This window comes from Artemia sp. Qi Xiang Cuo, chromosome 8 (genome assembly GCF_049724085.1).
Source record: "Artemia sp. Qi Xiang Cuo chromosome 8, ASM4972408v1, whole genome shotgun sequence".
Classification (NCBI taxonomy): Eukaryota; Metazoa; Arthropoda; class Branchiopoda; order Anostraca; family Artemiidae; genus Artemia; species Artemia sp. Qi Xiang Cuo.
In genome coordinates, this window is record NC_142801.1 from 28,815,199 (window position 1) to 28,840,285 (window position 25,087).

The following is a 25,087-nucleotide window of genomic DNA, read 5'->3' on the forward strand; positions in this document are numbered from 1 at the left end:
GACACAGTACTGTCTTCATAGAGAAGCACTAGTTTCCAAAGCCTTGCCCGATGATTTCAAGACAGTACTGAATAGAGCAGTGAAAATTGCAAATTATATTAAAACAAAACCTTTACAAGCCCGATTATTTCAAAAACTGTGTGAAGAAATGGGTAGCCGTGATACATCTTTTCTTCTGTATACAAAAGTTTGCTGGTTATATAGGGGATAAGTAATGATACGTTTAGTGGAATTGTGTAATGATGCTACAATTTACTTGAATATACTAAACATCTACTGGACGACGAATTTATTCTCAAGCTCTTATTAGGCAAATATTTTTTCCAAATTAAACGAACTCTATTCAAAAAGATCAGACATTTTTGTAGTTCTTCAGAAAATTTGAGCATTCAGGAAAAAGCTTATGCTGTGCAAAAGTTGCATTGATAATGGAAAGTATGATTTTTTGAAACACTTTAAACTTATTATTGAAAATCAAGAGCAACCTAAGATGAACGTACTGTTTGAAATTTCACTTACCAACTAGTATGTCAAGAAAAGCAAGTGAAGAACTTGTTGATTTATCAGAAGATACGTCACTGAAAAATATTTTTAATCGTAAACAGTTATCGAAATTCTGGCTTTCAGTTGCTGATAACTATCCTTACCTGTTTGATGTAGCTATGAAAATCCTCCTCCTTTTACTAGCTCATATCTATGTGAGGCCGGATTTTTGACTACATTAAAACTACATTTGACTACATTATACATTAAAACTAAATACAGAAATAAATTGGATATATTAAACTCACTGCAATTGTTGATGCTAAAACTAATGAAGAAAAATCGGAAACAAATGCATCCTTCCCATTGAAATAACTTCGTAAAAAAAACCTGCAGGCGTAGTCATACAAGTAATAAAAAAATTAGTTCAGTCCCGTTTCTTATTTTAAGTCTTTTATTCATATTGGTAACACTTGTAATTTTGTTTCTCATTTCAATTCGAACAAACTACTCACCACTATGGAATCTGAGCATTACCAATATTGACGCTCGCGACCACGACCCGGTCAATATTGGGTCACGACCGCGACCCACTCAATATTCGCACGCGACCCATAGTTTGGGAACTACTGCTCTAGAGCATAGTCAACCTGAGGGTGCACTTCCTGCACACGACCCACTAAAATATTGCCATGCTCCACTGGTGGGGACTCTATCCCACGTTCGGAATCATAGTTGTAGATCCTTTGACTTCATTCTTGTTATGGATAATTAATGACTTCTTCCCCCCTCCTCCCAAAGTTATTTCTGTTAGGCCTATATTTGGCAAAATAACACCCCAACAAGAAGGTTTACCCGCTTTTGGCATAACTTATTACAATTATTTACAGCTTGTTGAGCTCCAAAGCACAATAAGGAAATAATCAATTGCAATAGGATTCAATAAGTGCTTTTAACAATTCAGTAGCTGCCATTGCCTATTGAAAGCCAAAAATCACAAATAATTTGCAAGAAGCTTATAGAACGCAGGGTTAAGGTAAGTCGAAGAAGTATATGAAACTGACTAAAGATATCAAAACTACTGCCACTACAGTCGATATAATTAAATCAAAAAAGAAAAATAACTTTTAAGTGCCCCGTATCTCATGCCTTTTACGGCGCTAGATAGCGCTGATAGCGGGATCGACTTGTATTTCCAGTCAGATTCCAACTGTCTTTGTTCAGATAAATAGCTTTTATTTTCTCAGCCTTTTGTTTGGGGGAGAGGAACAAAATAGAGACAAGCCCAGCTTTAGTTTTAGAAGCACCAATTAAACCTTCTATATATTTATTTTTGCTGATATCTGTTTGATAATATAAAGAGTCGGGCGAATAGCATAATGTCATGGGATAACTAAAACTCAAAAGTCTCAAAACTCAAAACAATTTCGAGAAGATTTCCGCAAATCTTTTATTTTTGTTCATTCGCTGTAACTTTGTGCCGCGAATGGGACGAGCTATGCAAATAACTTAAACGTGATAGGAAATGTTTTGCAGTCTTTATGAGAAGACAGCAAGTTCATTATCATACTTGGAAACAATTTAATTTATAGACAGATGTCCCCTCCCCAAAAAAATGAAAGGCAATCAACACTTGTTATTGATATTCATTTGGCTATACCAATTCATACTGACCATTTAGCGTCCGATGCTTGCAGAAATGGTAAAAACAGCAGCAACAAACATACAAACAAAACTACTTTTCACATAAAGGGGAGGGGGAGACAGGTGTCACTGAGATGGTCACCGTTCTGAAAATGGTGATCTAAAAGTGCACCTTATCAGTATCCTTCACCCTCCTATTCTAGGACAATTCTCATGGGAGGAAAACTGGAACCAAATTTGTGTTTGCCCTTACTTCAATTCAAAAAGGCTAAACAATCAAAACGATCAGGCAGTTTAAAAGTTACAATTAAAACCGAATACATCTTTTTGTTTTATTCTCTGGGTGATTGAACTGGTTTCAACCTTAAACGATATTAGGGTAAAAAGGAAGCATAAATGGCTTTCATTATATTTCTTTCTCAAAGATTGTGTTAGGGACGCTTGCTGACCCATAGAAATCTAAAAGCTTGCAATTTACTCCTGACACCTTTTCTTTCAGTTTTTCCGGTTCTAATTTGATTGAGAAAGCTAAGCTGTGAGGCACTAAAGATGGCTGAATCTAATTTGTTTATGAGTACCGTTATTTAGTTCTCTAGCAGCCGGACTTACTTGCCACCAATAACACTGACACTGCTTAAAATTGACCTTTTTTTCTTTTCTTTCCACAGAATTTCAGCGCTACTTTTCAAATCTAATAACGTTTAAAAAAAACAAACAAATATTTTAATTTCACAAAATCTTCATAAATGGAAATATCACAACAGTCATAAAATTTTCGAAATTTGAGAATCTTCAAGGATGACGCCCCAACCACCTGCGAAAAGAACAGAAGAATCGAAACAAACAAAAAAAGAAATAGCACCATATCAATTCGACTTTGGTTGCGGCTAATGACATCAAGAAAAGGTGGGGTTTAAGAGAATGTTGCCATTACAGATAATAGAGCTGCTACACACGAATGGTGTAACTATTAATTTCACAACCAAATTCGAAACACATTTGAAAAGTTAAGACACCCAATAATATTACATTAATTGCTTAGAGACGAACAGAAGACAAGTAGCATGTTTTGGTTGCTTCATAAATTCTTGTAATTATATAATAATTTGAAGACATCTACGTTGTGTTTGTACATTTCGAAAAGACCACATTTTGGAAAGTCAACTTATTTTTGAGACTTCAGAAAATCCATGCTTATGTAACAGGCTTATCTACAGTTTAGTCCACTAGTAAAAGCCGTATCCCCTAAAAGCCCGATTAATTACTTCTAGGTAAATAAAAGTAAATTCAAAAGCTGGCTACAATAATCTTGAGCGATGAGGGTTAACCAGTAACACACAGGCCACATTTTATTTCTAGCGTGTCTTCATGTGGCTCTACTTTTTAAATACAGTTTAAAAAAAATTTATTTGACCCAAAATAAAAGACAAAGGCGGAGACAGAAAGAAAATTAGATGCAAATTATTTTTACATAGGTAGACATTTGGAAAAAAAAAAAATATTGGTTGACAATCTTTTTCTTTATAATGCTCTCCTGATGAGTAGACAATCTAAGGATTTTTTGTTACGCAACTTCTGATTTAGATGTTTCACAAGTCCTTGGAAAACACAGCTTGTCTATTATTCTCATAATATTGCAAAAGAACAAACATAGAATTTTAAACCTTTTCATTGAAATAGTTTTTTAAGTACGAAAAAATCTAAAAAAAATGCAACTGAATCTTGGCTTTATCTTGGTAGTCAGTACACAAAACGATGTATGGTAGAGCTTTTTGAGCTAGAAATAAACAGACTTCTGCAGATTTGACCAGTGGTCAATTAACCAGAGATCAAATGTAACATAGCAACTCATTTTTTGGAAAAAGGTGTGATACATTCTTTAAATCGTACCTACGGAATTTAATTTTTTGCAGTGAGAAAAACGAATAATGACCCTTTACGATCATTTTCTAGTGAAAATACTTCAAAAAAATATTCATAGATAAAGGAAATTATACAGCAGTAAGTGATAGAAGAGTTTTGTAATGTTTTAGATTTAGAGGAAAATGAAGAAACCATCACCTTCTTTTTTTGCACGGAAATTTTCCCCCGAAAGATCTTTAGGTAGCTAGGATCTTCGATTAAGACCAAGACTTGCCGGCTCATAATGAAACAATAGAAGCTGAAGTCATCGCTAGCCTGTTCCGTAGAAATTTACACAAAATGATGATTCACAAGAGACCATCAAAAATACGCATTGGAAAGAGTGCAAGGAAGTTCAAGATCAAACTATCTAGACATGATTGCGTGTTTCTTTCAATTTTTTCTTTTCTGCGGTCTGTCGCTTATTTTGTTTTCCGGGTTTTATTCTATATACTTTTCTTCTTGTTGCATTGGCTGAGTGGAGGTCTCGGCCAAAATATTTGCATTATTTCCTAGCTTTTACAGTCTTCAGATACCTCCTCGTTTGTTTGCTCTGTTTCTTTTTTACATAATTAAAAATAACTCGGTTCGAAAGTGCCGGATTCTTATTTAATGAAATAGAGGTAGGGTAATAGTCGCTTCTCGGAAAACACTTTCTTTAATACTTAATCAAACCTAACTAGCAGGCCAAAAAAGCAGAATGGGAAAAAGAACTACATCTCTCTTAGTATTGTTCCTAATGTTCACAACAATGGATCTATTTCAAAAGCACTTACCAAATTAAACCAGTACAAAATAATATAAGAAACATTATTTTCAAAACATTTTTAGCTTTATAAAATAGAACAGTGATATCTTTTGAAATAAGTAGCGAAACTGTCAGTTCTGTCAACCCTATGATGGACAATGTAAGTTTTCAGGTAACCTACAAACTATTTAATCATCCAAAATCAACCAAAACAAAAGAATTAAAGAGTTAAATAAAGAAGATAAAAAACTGAAGAAAAAATGAAGAATATATTATAATCAGTCTAAGAATAGCATATTTCACATTTATAGTGCCTTTCCGAAGCTAAACATAATATTAAGATCAGAAATCTAGAGGTTCATAAAATAATTTCCAAATACTCAATCCTTTCAACTGACTAAAAAAAGAAGAGAAAGGGGACTGCAGACTTTCAGTTGAAAACACATTTCTTCAAATAACTAACTGTTAGTTTTCGCATTTCATTTCAATGAATAAAGAATCCGACCTTCCTTAGTACCGATTTGATATTTTACTGAAACATATCCTCTATTGACTATGTACATGGATAGGCTGTTGAACACTTAAGTCGAACGATTCATTTTAGATTCCAACCATTCTGAGTCAATATTGGAAGTTAATTAAATATATTTATCTGCAGGTCAATTTTAAAACTAAAGTCGCACACATAGATTACTTCGATAGCTGGAATACTATAGTAGCTGTCATATGCACTTCTAATTTGAAAAGACAGATTCTGTCAAATATAAGAGAGAAAATGTACTTGCTTGAAAAGAACTTTCCCAGAAAGTATAACTCCAGCCCCCCAAGATTTTTTTTAGCACCCTCTTTCCCTGTTTTTTCTTCTTTTTTTTAGAATAATTTGTTAATTTGGTCAATTATTGGCACCTTTGTCACATTGCCCCCCTCCCCAAGATTTTGCTCATTGGCGCAATTGTTACATCCATACGGGATTTCAGGGCAATAACTTCAAAAGCTTTGAAAAAAATAAGTCTTTGGATACAAGTTTGATATTTTTGTACCCGTATATTTCATAGAATTCTTCCCCCTACTTTCCAATTCAATGGTCTAACGGACACTTCTTACGAAGATCCCTCCTGCCACGTCTTCCCTGCGTGTCTGTATGGTCCAAACTGTATACACGTACCTGCACTTGGTAGAGGGGCCTCCGTGATTGGGTTAAATGAACCTCTCCCTGGAAAAATCAGACTAAAAATGGACTTTTTACATTTTTAAAAACCTTTCCACCTCCCTCTCAAGGTTGAATTTTCTAATACTCTTCCACATCCCTTAGGGTCAGACTTGTATAAACATGAACTCTAAGATTGCAATACTTTAATTTACCATAGTATATTAATCTTGATTGTTTATTACAAACCAGTTGTTCTGTTTCGAGCAGCTCAAGACGAAGCCCCCCCCATCTTTTCTTATGAATACCCCCCCCCCTCTTGTACTCCCCCATCCCGTGTCAAAATATGTACAAAATCGTTACGAGGATTTATCCAGCATTCCATTCCTTGATAAAGCTGTTATCCAGAACTAAACAATTCAATTGCTTTGATAACTTGAAATAATTTTATGCACCGGATTTTTGTTTTCCGTCACAAAGGGAAATTCTATACCAAGGATAGTAAATTAAATATACTACGAAGGGAGTTGATCCAATGGCAGATATGCCAGAGGACGTTTCCAGTAACTGTTGCCAGTCAGTAGCATCTGAACTAGTGATACTGAAGAAACATACCATTGCCATTCCCAGAAAACTTTCACTTACGACCTTTGAGACGAGATGATGCACTCGCCGAACTTGACTCTGATGATGATTCTTCGCTAGATGAACTACTTGACGAAGAATATGAAGTGCTGTCACTGCTACTTGATGAAGATGATGACGGACTTCTCCGCCTCTTTGCCTGAAACGAATCAAAGCTCTTTTAAATTTTGCAACGAGTTTTTTATAGTGTTTACTCATTATTAAAATAAAATTGTGTTTATACATTTTGGCATTTGAACACATGAAAAAATATTCACATCCAAATGGCAGAAAAAGGACAATATTACGAAAAATTTTCTGTTGAAATGCAACACATTGGTTGACAAAATTATACTTTCTTTGAATTTTCTGAGCTATTTACTCAGAAACCTAGTCGAAAGTTCAGACAAAATTAAACACTTGCGCCGAGGCCAGCCGAAATAAAAAAGGTAATATTTATTAAATATGATGTGGTTTCTTAAACATTAAAAGTCACTCGCTAATTTTGTGCATGCTCACTGTAAATGGTCAACCTTCCTCATGTTTCAAAATTAGAAATGATCTTCAGCACATCTGCGCCACTGCACCCAAACTCTTCAACTGTGTCATAGAAATAGGCGTCACTGCCCAAAATATTTAGGAAAGGGGGGAGGGAGGCAATGGATCTACCGACTGGTTTGCAATTTTTACCGACTGGTTAGGGTGATATTGCTGATAAAATTACTTCATCTTTTTTTTTTTTTTTACTAACTGAGACTGATCTTCTTTCAATGATGTTACATCATATATTTTCATCGACTCATTTACCCTAATAAATGAGAATTGAGCCAGTAAAATAGTGCCGCTTCGCACCACTATTTTACCGACTGGCGGAGAACATCAGGAGTGCCCCCTCACACGTTACGCCCCTAGTCAAAGACCATGTTCTAAACGAAACACTACTGACACACCCGATTGGTATCAATTTTGCTGAAAGAGCTGAGTCGGATGTCAATTTTGTTGACGATGTAGCACCAGTGTATGAAAATCTCGGTGAGCTCAAAACTACACTGGAAACGCTACTGCAATAAAAAACCTGGTTGAAAAGTAAACGGGTGTAAGAACAAAATGAATCCTCTGGACGTTGTACTATCCAGGCCTCTGACATCCGTAGACGTGCATAAGATAGTCAAGCAGTTCACCTGCCTTGGCTCAACTGTCTGCTCAAATGGGAATCTATGTGAAGAGATATCAGCAAGAGCGGTAAAGGCGAATGCCCTTTTCTGAAAACAATATTTCACAAATTCCAGAACAGCCGACCTAACTAAGCACACATCTACTCTGCCCCAAAAGCTAGCATTATGCTCTACTCTTAAGAGATTTGGTAAATGACTCGTACTCAGGTACTGAAGGTAGACAATGTCTAGACATAACATTTCAGCAAAATCGAACGCTTTGACTGGTTCTACGGGGTACAGGACTTGGAGATACGCCAGTCCTTTAAATTGTCACCCCCTGTTGGAACAGGTCGAGTCTCGCTCGCTGCGTCGGTATCCTCATCTACTTTGCCTGCCCGCTCGAACACTGCCTATTGTTTTACCCAACTGGAAACGGCTGGAAACCCTGAATAGGAAGATCACGCACAAGTTCTACAGAGGTCATCCAAGGTCGAATCGCTATCCGAAGCATCGATCCTAATGAAGCTCCAGTCCTTGCCCAGAACAGATCACTCTGGAGTCGACCAACGATACTCACGTTAATTCCGTCTACGCAGGCGACGCTGCCCGACAAGAGCTTTGAGTCAAATAAGTAAATTGCTAATTAAGTCTTTATTTTTGTTCGTTGCAACATCAAAAAATTTTGAGTGCATTATCATAAATCTATTATCAATTAAAGTAAGTGCTGCAAGAGAAGAACCCAAATCAAAAAGCATCTCCACGACTCAAGAGGAACTGGTGACTCCTAGCTACTTCAATGAAAAGCCAATATGAAAAAAACTACCTCAGAGATTTACCAACTGGAGAACAAATATTGGATTCAAATCAGAGCACTACAACCAACAGCAGTCGTTTTCCAAGTAAAATACCCAACAAGGGGCAAGCTTGGGCAATGCTCAAAATGGACATCATTGAAAGATTTTATTTTTAGGGTTAACGTTTAGTACAGTTTGTTTCTACACCAAGAGCACGGGTAATAGGCAACCTTGATATCTCATTGTTCATTTATGATTAATTAATTAATTGAAATTAATTTGACAACTCAGAAAACTCAGTCCAAATTTAGACCTGCCATTTATTTTTCAAATGCAATACCCAGTCTTTACAGACCTACTTATAAGAGGGGAAGGCGAGAACTCCCACTAAGATTGCGAAAATCCTTTTATATATCCCCATCACTCTACATTTGAGGCTGCGTGCACCTATTTTTATAAGTATGCATCTCATTTACTTTGTATGCGCAAAAAAAAAAAAAAAAGGAACGAATTGGCGAGAATTATTAAAATTTTCTTCGCCCTTCGGTTTCTTCCCTTATTCTGAAATACAAAGTTCTAATACAAATACAGAATTCCAAAAAGAGAGTAAAGAGCTAGTGATAGGGAAGGCTTTCCAGAGTAAACTATCAAAATAATTCCAGACTTATTGTACATGTCGTATTTATCGAATTACCAAAATCCAACACACCCATGAAACTCCACAAATATCGCTTTTGGAACCAACTCGGCCAAAAGATCCAACAGTCTTATTGTAAGTAAAATTTCGAGGGGGAAAGGGTTAAGGTCTAAAGCCTTTGTCACGACTCACGACTAAAGCATTTGTGCAGTGACAGGGGAGGGGGAGTGCAGAAACGAGACCCTCTGAAACCTCATAATTTTTGCAGGTTTCTTGTAGTTAATTAGGATCTCAGTCAGGGCCGTATCCAGGATTTTTATCGGGGGGGGGGGGGGGGTTACAAAAAACTTAAAAAAATGGATAAAAAATTTTTTTATATTCATTTTAGTTGAGTTTTTACGATTCGAATAAACATTTCAGAGGGGGGGGGGAGTTCAGACCACCTACCCCCTGGATACGACATTGATATACGGCACATATATGGATACGGCACTTATATCAATTTAGCATGTTTGGCACACAGAAAGAAAAAAGAAGTTCTTGTGCACGTGCCTGTAGCTATGGATCTAATTTAAGCTATGGATTTAAGCTATGGATCCAACATAATATAAACAATGGTTCTAGCCTTTATTTTCAACCAACGTCGAATTTCCCAAATTCGACAGCATTATCAAGTAACAAGTGTCCAATTCCTTTTTTTCCAAGGAAGAAAGAGCAGAAAGAAGTTTTTTTTGCAAGAACTTTGACCTCTAAAAAATTGACAAACAAATAAAAGGAAAAGATAATTACAACGTTTTCTACATCTGTCATTTGGAGCACAAGCATCACACCATTCCAGCGCACGTATTTAAAGATGCTATGTCTGTTTTCTCAATTGCGTCAACATTTTTATCAAGTGTCCACACGATCAAAGTCATTAACAAAACATCTGTCTCTAACAACAGAATAATAATAATAAAAAAAAAGTTTATACAGCATAGACGTGAATAATCTCTATTAAAATAAGGTGCAGATTTAACCATAATTAGACATTTAAAAGAAAAAGGGTATCAGTGGATTCTTCTCGGGGGAGGTTCTGAAATCCAAAAATCGTGTTTATATATATATATATATATATATATATATATATATATATATATATATATATATATATATATATATATATATATATATATATATATATATATATATATATATATATATATATATATATATATATATATATATATATATATATATGTATATAATTTGCTGGAAAGATTTGCAAACTTGCCTCCAATCCCTCCATAAAATTTCAACATTTGCCCTTATTAATAGCTAATACAATGGCACGTCATAAACGCTGAAATTTCTTTTAAGAATCATGTCTATCCTTCTCATACTTAAATTATTTTAATCTCAATATCAATATATGTACAGAAAAGAGCAAATACCATATCTTTTAATAAGTGCACCCACATTGGGGAAGGATGGGATACCATGTAATTTCAAGCCAAATGATCAGATACCCGACAAGTCTATTTTGAGACCCAAATTTTCCTAGGAAGGGGGAGGGGGAGTTGTGTCCCGATGAACAGGTATGCATTTGAAAAATGTGCACGGGAATCCATCGTCGATGACTCCAACCAGATTTTTTGCCCGAAAATTTTACGAGTATCAGTTTCGTGAATTTTAGAATAAATAGAACTCAGGTGCATCTAAGTTCAGGCACATAAATAGGAGCGGGGGAGGGACAGAGTCGTGCTCTACCTCACCCGAAATCTCAAGATTTTTATGATGTTCTCTAATTGCATTTTACATATAATTAGCCTATTTACATTTTTTTAAGCTTTTCAACGTGGTGACCTCTACCTCAAAGCACAATACGGTATACATATCTCTTTTTAGGCTAAGAAGGTAATACTCCTGTCAGATTGAGATACGATCAATGTTACCGTTGATTAGGATATACCACACTTTCAAAAGAAGTTTATCAAAAAACAGTTATTAAGACTAAGCTGATATGACTTAATACCCTATTGATGTCTAATATCGCTGGCACTAACGGGTATTGTCCCTTGATTTTACGCATAAGCTACACTACTACCACTAACAACTCACTGCAGCACCAAGCCACCTGAGGCTAACACAGCTACCCACATTTGTCCTCACCCCAATCTATTCAAAACCTGCCTCTTTACAACCTCCCGGTAAGTTCCTATTTCCCTTGGACCTTTCTTTGCGATTTCCTCTCACCTCATTCGGGGACAACCTGCTTTTCGTTTGGTCCTAGATGGTTGACTGACAAGGACGATCTTTGGCACCTGTCATCCTTCATCCGCAGAACTTGTCCAAGTCATATCAATCCTTTTCTTTTTAGTCCTAGAAAGGGATTGAAGCGCCTTTTCGTACAGCTTACTGTTAGAGATACGGTCAGTCAGACGGGTACCCAAAACAATCCGTAGGCAATTTCTCTTAAAAACATCTAGCAAATCTTTGTCTGTTTTTCGGAGTGCCCACGCTTCAGAGCTATACTTGACCATTGTAATCACTGTAGCTTCCAATATTCCAGTCTTGGTTAGCAGACTTATCTTCCTATTCTACCAAGCTTTTTCAACTGTGAAAAAACACCCCAGGCCTTCGCTAATCTTCTAACATCTTCACTGCACCCACCGTATTTACTAATAATACTACCTAGGTAAGTGAAGCTGTCCACTGGATCGATCTTCTCATTACCCAAACCCAACATCACCTTTCCACCTTCACTTATTTCTAGTCTTAGCGATTTAGTCTTCTTGGCATTAATTTTCGAACCTATTCATGCACACTGAACTCGCAAAACCTCTAAAATGTCATTTATTTTGCTAACATTTTCATCTAAGATACTTAAATCATCAACATAATCTAAGTGCAGGATAATTTTGCTTACCCAATTGATTCCGTATTCTCCCATTACCTTTGCTATCCAGAAATATACAAATAAATTTTTAATATTCATAAAATGTTTCATTCTTTGTTCACATTACTTTCAGAATCGTTGTGCTAATCACATTTAATATTAAGCTACTTTTTGTGATAAAAATGGGGGAAAAGTGGGCTTCAACTTGGGAAGTCTAAAAAACAAGTAACACTGATTCCCTCTCTTGTACCCTAAAAAACTACAGACTCTACAATCTTACTGCAAACATAGGTTCAAAGCGGTTACAGAAATGAAAATCTATAAGTAATTCTATCGTCATGATGAATTAGGCTGGATCTAAAATTCATAGATAACCAGTGGCGTCAATTCACGAAAACATAAGAGGCGGGAGGAGGCAAGGATTTTCTTATAATGAAAAACAGAACAACACCAATCAAACATGCCTAAACCACAATAAAAACATCTAGCTTTCCGGCATATTGGTCGTTCTAAGTCAAAACAGCATTGTGTATATTCCTAATGGTTGGCTACCTTACCTAAGATTATTTTATTGATTAATACCTACAAAGTTTCTAAATAATAAGGTTCAATACCCCAAAGTGAAAAAAACAATATTCGGCAATTGGATAGTAAACTTATTTTTTCAAAAGTCAATTCGGCAATTTAAATGCTCAAGAGCCCTAAAAAAAAAAAAAAAAAAAAAAAAAAAAAAAAAAAAAAAAAAAAAAACAGAATCCATCGTTCCTTAAATATTTTGCGTCTACACCCCCAGAATACGCAGAAGTAAAACGAGTTATTTCAAAAACTTCTTATATTACCAATCAATAATTTAGGTCTAATTATCTGTTTTGTCAGTAGATCCTATTTATTTTATTAGTTACATATTAATAGATGCTTATATATTGCTGTATTTACAAAATAAATACTTATCAAAAACGCTACGAGCCTGAGAAAACTTGCCTAATTTTCGAAAAACTAGAGAAATACTCCCAAAAGGGCAAGTGAGCTTAATGAAAATCGCACCATTAGATCTCACTTACGAAAACGAGGAATTTAGCATTTTCCCCAGAAGAAAGATCACGGATGAGTTTTTCATTTTTTGTCTTTTTTTCTCCAGGGGTGATCGTATCAAACTGTTGATTTTGGAAGACCGGGGAAGGGCTCATTCGAACGGGAATCAAAAGTTCTGGTTTCTTTCTGAAACGACCAAAAAGATTGTGCCAGAGGAATAGCTTTTCTGCCATTTTGTGACGTTAAACTATGATTTTGCCCCATGGAGGACCAAGTTGCAATCGATTGAAAATTCTGAGATAGCCAGTCAACTAAAAAGTATCAAAACAATATATTGAGCTTCCAAACTTCGGAGGAAGCAATACCACACGGTTGCGCATTCGTTCCTGAAAAGTCACGTAGTCCGTACAAGGCAAATGGTTAATATGGACATTTATCTTAATGCTTTATTTAACTAAGATAATTCACTTGGTTTTTCATGGAATTATGTTTAGTGATGTATAATTGCGCATTAGCTATTATGAAGGAGGGCGTCGGGTCATTTTATAGTCAGGGGGGGAGGTCATATATACCTCAAAGAGTGCATTATAATACCAAAATATTCTAACTCTAATTGAGCCTTCAGATAAGTAGAGAATGAGTTTTGGGGAAGAAGGGGAGGGGAAAGGTAAAAATTGATGTCTAATCCCTCTTGATCACCAGGAATATTTTTGGTTTACGCTTTTTTTATTGGTGCTGGAAGGGGGATAGCGCCCCTCCCGCTATCCCCCTTGGGGAATGGCAAGTGCTACCAGAAGCTTCCAGCGATTTTAAATGGTAATTTCTCTTTTCCTATCGATTTAACACATTTAAACATATGAGTGCAATGTGTTTAAAAATTAGACAATCCTATTGTAAAAGTTACTATAGCTTCAGCAGCGTAGAAGATCAAAAGTCACGCAGAATTTCCATCCACGAGAAGAACAATAATCCTGTACGTCCACCCGAAAATCCGGAGTAACAATAATAAGAAAAACTAATCCAACAAAATAACTGTTCAACGAAAATTTTTATTAAATATTCAAATTTTGTTCAAACTTTGAATTACTATCCATATTTTAATTCTTAAGCAGAAAAATTAAAAAGGCGGGACGCTACCAATCAATTTACATTTGTTGTGTGGGGGGGGGATGAGGGAATACGCCTAGTACCCCTACTAACACCTCGCTACAGTGCCAGGCCACTTGAGGCCATAACAGAGATTCTTGAAGTTTGGCACCCTCATCCAGGGGGAAGGGCAAAAGTTTTATGGGGAAGGGGACAATAAAAAAACAACAACATTGCATTGATAGGACTGAAAAAGATTTGTGAAATTTGCGTAATAATAATCGCGTCATGTACAGTGTGCACAATTCGGTGCATTTATACATCACATACACGAGCCATTATCAATAAAAGGTTTGAGGTTTTATCGATAAAACTACTACTGGCCGTCATTCTATTTTTAAACATACGCAGTATGGGCAGTTTTCATCTATGACAAGGTTTCCGCGGAGAGTAAAACGTTGACAGTTTGAGATCGTGTTTGCTACGTTGCTACCTATTTTTATGAGAGAGACCCACGTCTGGGTTGACGACAATGGTGAGGGGGGGGGGGGGTTCTGAAAAGTTTCAGAGCCTCTGCCATAACAGATATATACCCTTCTTCACCTCGATCTATTGTAAGCTTCAGCCTTTGCTGCCTCCCATGAAGTACCAGTGGCTTTTCTATCTTTATTTCTGATCTTTTTCCGCCCCATTTAGCCAAGACCAGGTTTTTTTTTTAGCACCAGATGAATGGCCAAAAAGCGCAACCTTGGGCAATCTGTCGTTCTTCATCCGTAAACTGTGACCTAGTCATCACCCATGGAAAGTGGGATCTACCAAGACTTTTCGGATAGCTTATAGTTTGATATACGGTCAGTCGAACTCATTTAATATTTTCGTTTTGTTATGCTTCTCTACTGTTTGCTAAATGGAAATAGTGAATTTATCAAGCGAGTTACTAATAAGTTGGTTATGAGTCCCTATTCATTGACTGTCGTTATTTGATCAGTTATGTGCCTCCTTTTCAATTTGTTCTTCGTTAGTGCTTAATATATGCTATCCTAGTTGAGTCCAAAAATGTGGTCTTGGTGAAAAACACCTTCAATACACATTTTAATATGGCAAGTCACCATTTTTAAAAACATTTCTTTCGTCAAAAAGCAAAACAGACTATTGCAATTAGTAAAATGGCAATTTCTCTGCTGTATTCAGGATATTTTTCCTGTAACCAGAGTTCTCTCAGAAGTGGAAGGGAGGGCAGTTTCAGCACCCTCCCCCCACCCCATATGGTACGCCCCTGTGTGCTATCATGTTCTAGTTATACACACTGGCTTCAAACAACAATTGCTCATGAGCGATATTCAGAAGATTAAGAAAATAATTTTATACATATTAATACTGGTCTCCGCGACATTAGCATAAGGTCTACAAAAAGCTTACCCTTTTCCTTTCTTCTATCTTTATCTTATCTCTGTTTTTGTCTTTCAAATTTGAACGGGATGATACTTTGTCCTCTTTACCATACCTATCTCGCTCAGGAACTGATGTTCCATATTGGTTTTTCATTTGCTCCCTTTTCGTACTCGACCCCGAGTCTCTACTTTTGGATCTTTCTCGGATTCTCCTTGACCTCTCGCGTTGTTTCTCTCTACTGTCTGACCGCTTCCGCTTTCTATTACGAGATACCGAACGCCTCGAATATCTTTCACTATAACGATCAGAGCGATGACTTCCTCGTGATCCTTTTCTATCAGATCGGTCTTTCTTTAAACGACGATCTTCATCGCTTGATACAGAGCGTTCTCTTGTCACTGATGATTTTTTACTTTCTCTTGTACCGTGACACCGTTTTGAACGTTCTGCATCGCTACGATATCGTTTTGAGCGTTCTGCATCACTACGATAGCGTTCTGAGCGCTCCGCATCGCTACGATGACGTTCTGAGCGCTCCGCATCACTACGATAGCGTTCTGAGCGTTCTGCATCACTACGGTAGCGCTCTGAGCGTTCCGTATCACTACGGTAACGTTCTGAACGCTCCACGTCGCTGCGATAGCGTTCAGTTTCACTTCTACGGCGTTCCCTACTTATCTTATGCTCTTTTTCAGGCTTGACAGGCGTCCTAACTGCTTCTCTGGGAGATGAGGGTTCCTCTTGTTTAACTGAATGAGGTGACACATTTTTAGTAAGATTATCTTCTTCTTGGGATTTGTCAATTGTTTTTGAATCGTTTTTACCTGCTTTAGCATCCCAACGACTCACTTTTTTACGCTCTTGTTTTTCTTCTTTGATTGACACTTGTTCTTCTTCAGAAACAGCTCGTTGATCTAAAAAACCTACAATGGAAAGTATCCAAATTAATTCTAGTCTAAACCTTATTTACGCAGAGATCAATTCTGCTCTTTAGCGTCCATGCAGGATAACGGGGCAAAGTGCAACAATCTAAAGAAAAAAGGGGATATAATAGAAGCCAATTTTTGGTGACTATTAATAAAAGTAATAGGAATTAAAAAATACAAGCACCACAGACACTACAGAGCCCCAGCTTCAACCGAGTATCCTTTTTAATTTATCAAGCTTCAAATTTTCATTAAAAGTTACCAAATTCTTTTCAAAGCAAACCTCTTTTACTTGTAAACAAACATAGCTGGAATTAAACTGTCAGCACCACCTCCAGCTTAAACTGAGTTTCCTGTTAATTTATAAAAATGTTTTTTTTTTATTTTGTTGTTTTTAGAGCTTGTCTCTTTCTGGCTTAGAAAATACTTACGCTAGATTAATCAGATAAACATAGGCTATTTAAAAAAAAAGGATGTAAATATAAATTTTGTGACATTTTGGCAAAAGCAGGTCTTCTATTTTTGACTCAGCGTAAAGGAAAAGTAAAAAGGACATAAATAGAAACATCATTCTTGCTTAGCTATTAGTTTTCTTTAAAGATTAATTATTTAACACTAGATGATTTTAGTTGTCCTTTTTTTGGAGCTGACAAATTTCAGTTGCCTCTTATTAGTTTAACATACTCTTCGACTTAAATTTGAATTCTAGCAAAATAATTAGTTGAAGGATATTTCTCTACAGAAGAGGAAAAATCCATAAGCAAAATCACATGTAACCTTTTGTTGACAAAATCAATTCATCTGATTAAATTGAAAATGACCAGAAATAAAGACAGAGGAGGGGAGCTTCGGGCCTATGCCCCTGAACTTTCAAATTCCCCCCCCCCCCAAAAAAAATCCTATATGTCTTACCTAATGCGCCTTGTTTTCACTTTTTTTTTCCAACTACTCTCCTCTTTCCCCCCAAATAAACCTGGGCTAGATAGACGGATGGAGGATTCCTCAAACGGAAGATTTCCACAAATGACTGCAATACATCCGATAATTGAATTTTCTAGATGAACATTTATTTTTAGGGTTTCTTACTTTTACTTTTTTAAGCCCAAAAGCTTGACTCGGTAAATTGAACGTTTTAAACAGTGAAATAGTCAAAATTTATTACTACACAGGTTTAAGTTGATCCAAATACATTTGAAACACTGAAGGATGACTTGGCCTGGAATTTCACATTTGACAGTTCATGCTTTATGGATTTAAAATATTTGTCAGAAAAACTCTAGTATTTCAGAAACAGTGACTCACTTTCTGCACACGTTCACTGATTAAATGCTACGTCTATCCAGCCCTTAAACACATTGCCCTTTCTATAATTTTAACAGGCAGACAGTTAATTTTTTTAAATAAGAGCTTAAAATTATTTTCCATTGTAAAAAGCCTGAAATTTCGCATTCATTGAAAACTTGATCTGATCAATGGAACATACCAATACCAAAAATTTATATAGTCACTGGAAAGTAAAAAATGAGAACGGCCGTGCTAACTGACAAGCTAAAAGATAATTAGTCACATTTCATACACTGGCATTGCACGATGAATGTTAATTATTTAAACAGTTTTACGTATGGTTCAAAGTTATCTGATCTTCGTCCAAACCCATTTGTTGTTCAATAAAGGAAAGTTTTTTGTCATTCCGGAGACACTGGAAGCAATTTAGTACCCAATACCCTCTAAAATGGGTATGTGAATATCCTGACAAGTCGTGTTCTTACCTTTCCCCTTAAGAGCGATTGAAACAAAAAAGAAAATGTTCTGGTATAATGCATGAGATTCTAGCTTTACAGTTGCAGCACTTTAACGTGTAAATCAAGAAACTTTTAGTTCAAGCTCACTGTAGCACGATTTATATGATGGGAATAGAGGTAGGCTGTGCCTTTGTGGCTAAATCCATTTACTATAGGTATTGTTTTTTTTCTCTCTTCTTCTCCACACCATTGGTGTTGTCTTTTTACGTTTATGACGGGTAACAAAGTAATACATACATGCATTTATGTTAAGCCTCAAATGTATTAATAATAAATTGACCAACGCAAAGATAGCGTAGGGAGGGGCAATTGCCCCTCCAAGACCCCGGCTTGACCCCCCCCCCAGATCCAAGTTTGACCCCCAGCTGAAATTTAGTTTCTTCAAAAATCTTGTCAACAGATTTTGACTAAGACAAGCGTGTATAATTCTTTAGTAATACAATTCATAAATCTTTAGTATATATTTACCTTTATAGCACTATAAAGTATCTTTATAGTACTTTTATAGTACCATATAGTACTTACATGACACCAAATGGCTCATTTTTCTGTTTTTACTGTCATTCTCGCTTGATTTGGGAAAATTGGGATATATTGGGAATAAGGACAGAGATCAAAAAGTTATCTGATATTCGTCCAAACCCATTTGTTGTTCAATCACGGAACAAGTTTTTTGTCATTCCGGAGACACTGGAAGCAATTTACCGGTGAAGCATCTTCGGAATTATTCTTTATTGGAAACTGTTTTCTTTAGGTTATTTTGCCCTTCTCCTGGTATATTTCGAACAATTTGTTTCTGCATTTTAACAATTTGTTGCCTTTTTACATTTATGACGGTTAACAAATAAATACATACAAAGTAATAGATACAACGCATTAATTATTTTTTCATTAATTTTTTTTTTTTAAATTAACTTTTTTTGCTCTAGAAGTCTAGAATACATTAAGAAGGACAGAGATCATTTTCAACAACACTAAACATTTACACTAACTGTAAACAGTTTAGTAGTTTTGCAATAGAAATCTTCCTGTACATCAGCTAGGTGAATAAAAAATGTCTTTTTTTCTAGGAAATCCATTTATAAGGAGCTGGAGTCCATATAAATGGAGATATATAAATTTAAATTTGAGATATATAAATTCTCAAAGAGAGATTTGATTCTCATCCCAAGACACTGAATTGTTCATAGAAAGAATAATTCTAATTTATTTTTCCAATTATTCAATTCATTGCTATTCGTATTCCATCTGGTTGAATCCACCATCATATTGAAGTTCTACCGAAGACTTTAACTAACGAACAAAATATATTCCTGCAACCCCTTCTGGATAGCAGAGCAATACACTCCAATTTTAAATTAACTAGAACACAAGGAAAGTACGCTCAGCACCATCTAAAACATTCCAGCTACAGATGGCTCTAAATCAAATCCACCAAAGTATTTGAAATCAAACAGTTCGTGGTAACGAACTGTAAGGAGCGACCCAGCTCAATGGTAACCGAAACTCTAGAAAACGGGTTTTTGATACCAATAGATACATTAAAAGAATCAAATTTGAATGCTGATTTCAAATATATAACTTTCATCAATTTTAGTGATACCCATCAAAATTTACGCGCCTGAGAAAATTTGACTGATTTTCAAAAAAAGGGGGAAAGACCCCCTAAAAGTTACAGAACCTTAATGAAAATCACACCATCATATTCAGCACACCAGAGAACCCTACTGTAGAGGTTTCAAGCTCCTATCTACAAAAATGTTGAATTTTACAATTTTTGCCAGAAGCAAAGATCACGGATGCTTGTTTTTTTTTTGTTTTTTTTTTTCCAGGGGTGATCGTATCGACACAGTGGTCCTAGAATATCGTGGGAGGGCTCATTGGAACAGAAATTAAAAGTTCTAGTGCCCTTTTTAAGTGACCAAAAAAAATGGAGGGCAACTAGGCCCCTCCCATGCTTATTTTTTCCCAAAGTCACCCGATCAAAATTTTGAGATAGCCATTTTGTTCAGCATGGTCGAAAATATGATAAATATGTCTTTTAGGATGACTTAATTCCCCGAAGTCCCCAGGGGGAGGGCTAAAAGTTATGAACTTTACCCAATGTTAACATATAGTATTGGTTATTGGGAAGTACACAGAAGTTTTCAGGTTTTTTTTTCTGGTAGCGGGGGGGGGGGGAGTGGGCCGGGGGTTATGTTGGAGGATCTGTCCATGCAGGAAGCTTTCACGGGGGAAGGGAAATTGCCATGAAGGGGGCGCCGGACTTGTCAGCATTATTTATTGGTTATTGGGAAGTATTCAGACATTTTCAGGAAGGATTTTTTCTGGGGAGGGGGGGCCAGAGGAGGGGGTTACTCTGGAGAATCTTTCCGTGGAGGATGTTTCTTTGGGGTAAGGGACATTTCTATGAAGGGGGCGCCGGATTTCCAAGCATTATTTAAAAAACGATCAGAAATAAAATAAAATAAAAAACAAGTTTTTTCAACTGAAAGTAAGAAGCAACATTAGAACTTAAAACGAGCAGAAATTATAACGTATGTGAGGGGGTTCTCCCCAAAGTCAATATCTCGCTCTTTACGCTACAGTTTTTTTTAGTGCTTTCAAATCTATTCTAATTAAACGGCCTTGGTGATTCAGGGATTTGTTAATCAAAATTTTTTTAAACTTTTAACTTAAAGAGCGTGTTATTGACTAAGGGGAGAACCCACTCATATACGTAATAACATATACGTAATAAAAAAACAATCGATTCGGCTCAATAGTAATCGAAACTTTTAAAAACAGAATTTTGATGTCAATAAATGTCTCAAAAGAATGTGTCTATAATGCTGATTCTAAATATATAATTTTATTAATTTTAATTTTACTCATCAATGGCTAAAAGCCTGAAAAAATTTTCTTAATTTTTTAAAGAGGGGGGAAACATTCACTAAAAGTCACTCAATTTTAATGAAAATCACACCGTCAGTTCAGCGTATCATAATACCCTATTACATACGTTTCAAGCTCATATCTGCAAAAATCTGCAAATTTGTATTTTTTGCTAGAAGAAAAATATACGAATATAGAAGTTATTTACGTAAGTAAATTTGTAAATTACGTCATAACCAAATTTAGAGACATCTATTTAGCAAAAGAAAAGTAAAATTTTTATGCAAATTTTGTTTACTTATTCAATGACGGTGAGCCAAAACAAAAACTGCATTAACTAAAAACCGATCAGAAATTAAATAAAAAAAAACAAGTTTTTTAAACTGAAAGTAAGGAGCGACATTAAAACTTAAAACGACCAGAAATTAGTCTGTATATGAAAGGGGCTGTCCCCTCCTCAACGCCTCACTCTTTACGGTAAAGTTTGACTCTGTCTCACAACTTTATTTTTTAAAATAATAAAAAACTTTAGCGTAAAGACCGAAGCGTTGAGGAGGGGACAGCCCCTTTCATATACGGAATAATTTCTGTTCGTTTTAAGTTTTAATGTCGCTCCTTACTTTCAGTTTAAAAAACTTGTTTTTTTTATTTAATAACTAACATAGGATTCACTCCTATCCTAATTCAGGAGGCTGTATTAAAGTACTGCAAAAGGTAACTACAATGATAGAACGAATAGTATGATACATGTGAAAGTAAAGATCGATAATTTCCCTTGAAGTATAGTAAACATTTCAAGAGCCACAAAATACGTTTCTAGAATCTTGAATTAAGATTTCCCTATCCCATAGCATAAAAACCGAGATTTCATCATTATCTATTATTCAGCCAGTACTTGTTCTAACCAAACAGTGCTGTTTGCTTGGCCTACGACTCCTAGATTCGGCAAGGAATGTACACGAGTGACTAAACATAATGCCAGCTTCTGGACTACAAGAGTTTTTGACATTTTTAGCCTACAACATGGTATACATTTTATATGTTTTGCCAGTTTAGCAAACCGCAGGTCCTTTGTCCATTTTATGATGATTGGCTCTTTAGACATTAGCACCCGTTGGCCGATCCATCCCCAGCGATGTTTCTCGGTTTTCATAGAGAGGGGGGGGGGGGTTCAGAGGTTGGAACAGTCCTGATCAATATATGCAGTCTGGCTATTTTAAACTACGAAAAGTTTTGCCTTGATTGTTTTAAGAGTTATTTTTTAATCGTATAAATTTTCCCACAATAAAGGTTTTGTAACAAGAGCTGAAACTGACGGAGTGACAAACTGGTATAATTTGGTCCCCCACAGAATGGGAAGCTTACTTTTAAGGCATAATTTTTGTTTACACCATTGTTTTAAAAATACCCATTGTGACATTAGATGCGAGAGCTAGTTGTGTGGTAAGTTCGCCTTACCATGGTCGTTTGACTGCACCTGCCTTTCGTTTCCTCTTTCCTCGTCACTACTTTCTTCTTCTTCCTCCGAACTCTCCTGACCAAGAAACTTTCTTTCCAGATGAGCAGTTCTTTGTTCCAGTTCCCTATTCTGGCGTTCTATTTCTAGTTCCTTCGTAGCAAAACTTGACTTGTACCTTTGAATTCGACACTGAAATCATAAAATAATCAAAGTTGTTCATATCATGCACAATAAAATAGGCTTGTTTCCGCCATTCTAAAATTACCTGGTACAAATTCTGCTTTATATCCTTGATTACAATTGAAAGTCCCATTTGAAATTTCCTTCACCATTAAAAATAATTTGTGTTTGTTGATAAATGTTTTTCAACAATCTAACACAAAATCCTTACTAGCAATCGGGACAGAGGAGCAAAGGCCTAATGACTGATTTTCTGGGACACAACTCGACTTCTACAAAGTAACTTTACCCTTTGTTCGCATTTATTGTTATGTCACTTTCAATTTTCTAAAATGTTGCGCTTGAGATATACAAATTGTTAAGCCAACATACATTCTATTGTTAGATTTTCTCTTGTCTGTTTTATTATGCTCTTTATTTGATCTTCTCTCTTCTCATGATTCGCATATTCCTGGCAAGGAAGGCTCTCGAGATTGGTCGAAATATCAGCACTGTATTTCATTTTATCTCCGTCATTGGTTGTAAAAATCCCTATTCTTTTTTTTTTATCAAGTGTCGATGATTCATTTTCTTTTATATTTGCGCATCATACATTAACTTTTTTTTCTTTTGTGCAAAAAACCCCTAGAAGTTTACATTCAAATTTAGAACAGTTCCAATTTATTTATGTTTTATACTATTTAGTAGCCTAGTTACTAACTTCAACGGACTTTCTCTTCGCTATTTCACGGTCCCTGTATTTGAAATTCGTTTCGAATTCGTATCTACGATTGCTACCAAGATACACACCACTGATCACCATAAAAAAACCCCAAAAAGAAGCAGAAAAAATAGAAGACCGAAACAGTGGTGTTGCTCCGTAGCATAATTACGAAGATCACTGGGATCAAAGTTGGCACCCCCAAACCGCCAACTTTTAAAGACTGTTATATTTATGTTCTTGCCATCGGGGATATCGCACCCTAAACCTCTGCTTCTACCATTTGTCACGCTTCCTATTGACAAGAATGAAGCCTCTCCGGATCCAAAGCTTGCGCGGACTGTAGCCCCCATAGCGAAAGTCTAAACAACGAATTTAAAGAAGAACAGAAAACGTTTGAATTCAAGAAGAATAACATTGACCCAAATCCATTAGCATTGTTCCAAAAAAGTAAAGAAAATACAGAGTAAAAGGAATCAAACGGTAGGTCTTATGCAATTTCTTATCAGCATCTTTACGTAAGGTTAAAAAATTAAAATATCAGATGAAAACTGATCCTAAAAATCTTTTTATTGTCACTTTTCGTATTCATTAGTCATTTAAGAATTGAGCGCCTTTTGAACAAAACCAAACACTTACTTTAATTTTATCATCATCATCACTGCTTTCTAAGTGATTTTCTTTCTGCACACCGATTTCTTCATCTCCTTCTTCTGAATCAGAGTTGTCATACAGGCCCAGACCTACGAAAAAACCAGGAGAAAATGAATAGCTCACTCGGCCTAATTAGAATAAGCAAGCTAGAAAATCCAAACAACCCTACTTTGACCGAACACTTTATTTAGAGTTGGTATAGACCAGTTAGTTTTAATCAGCCAATAAGAGCTTAAAATTCCACGCAATTTTCTAATTTAAATGTATCGCAAAATTATAATTACAAAAACATGATGTTATAAGTATATTTCAGTAGAATTTCAAGTGTAAATCAGTCAGGAGATCTTGAAGTTATTTAATGTACCAGGATAAGAGCCGTTCTTAGGGTTGGTAGTGCCGGGGCAAAAATTGTTTAAAGCTATTTCATTGTTTTGAGTTTATAAGGTGCTAAACAGAATTTCTCATGACCTACTCACTATCAGAATTTAGTAGTACTGAAATTCAGCTAACATTGATTTTGGGTTTAGAATCGATGGATTCTGCATAAATAATGAAGATCTAGTTAAAACCTGAAGCTTGATTTAGCCAAAATCAAAGTTCGATTTCTTTGAAATGACTCAGTCTCAGCTAATTAGAGGACTTCAATTCAAGTCACTAGCATGGGCGTAGGCAGCATATTGTCTAGGGGGGGGGCAGTCGATAGTGTGATGGAGGGCCTTTTATCAACTGCTTTTCCAACCATCTGCTTTTCAGCCATATCTAATGTAAATTTGAAGGTCTAGGGGGGGGGGCAGCTGCCCCCCTAGAGATTGCCCGAATACCCTCTAAAATGGGTGTGTGAATATCCTGAGAAGTCGTGTTCTTACATTTCCCCTCAAGACCGAATGACACAAAAAAGAAAATATTCTCGTATAATGCATGAGCTTCTAGCTTTACACTTGTAGCACTTTAACGTGTAAATCAAGAAA

General features: G+C 35.9%; 1 protein-coding gene across 3 annotated transcripts in view; it reads right to left on the reverse strand.

Moving 5' to 3' along the window:
- Positions 1 to 2,823: 2,823 nt before the first annotated feature.
- LOC148949307 (uncharacterized) overlaps positions 2,824 to 25,087 on the reverse strand; it is a 61,938-nt gene continuing 39,674 nt past the window's right edge. For 2 of the 3 annotated variants that reach the window (XM_089093336.1, XM_089093334.1), the window contains exons 9-12: positions 24,105 to 24,208; positions 22,585 to 22,774; positions 15,552 to 16,447; positions 6,264 to 6,708 (exon numbers count right to left, since the gene is read on the reverse strand). In XM_089093336.1, the coding sequence (XP_088949462.1) occupies positions 6,562 to 6,708; positions 15,552 to 16,447; positions 22,585 to 22,774; positions 24,105 to 24,208 (1,337 nt within the window). In that variant the 3' untranslated portion in view covers positions 6,264 to 6,561. Of the gene's footprint in view, positions 2,942 to 6,263; positions 6,709 to 15,551; positions 16,448 to 22,584; positions 22,775 to 24,104; positions 24,209 to 25,087 lie in introns of those variants that run through there. The other variant, XM_089093335.1, reaches the window with a different exon arrangement.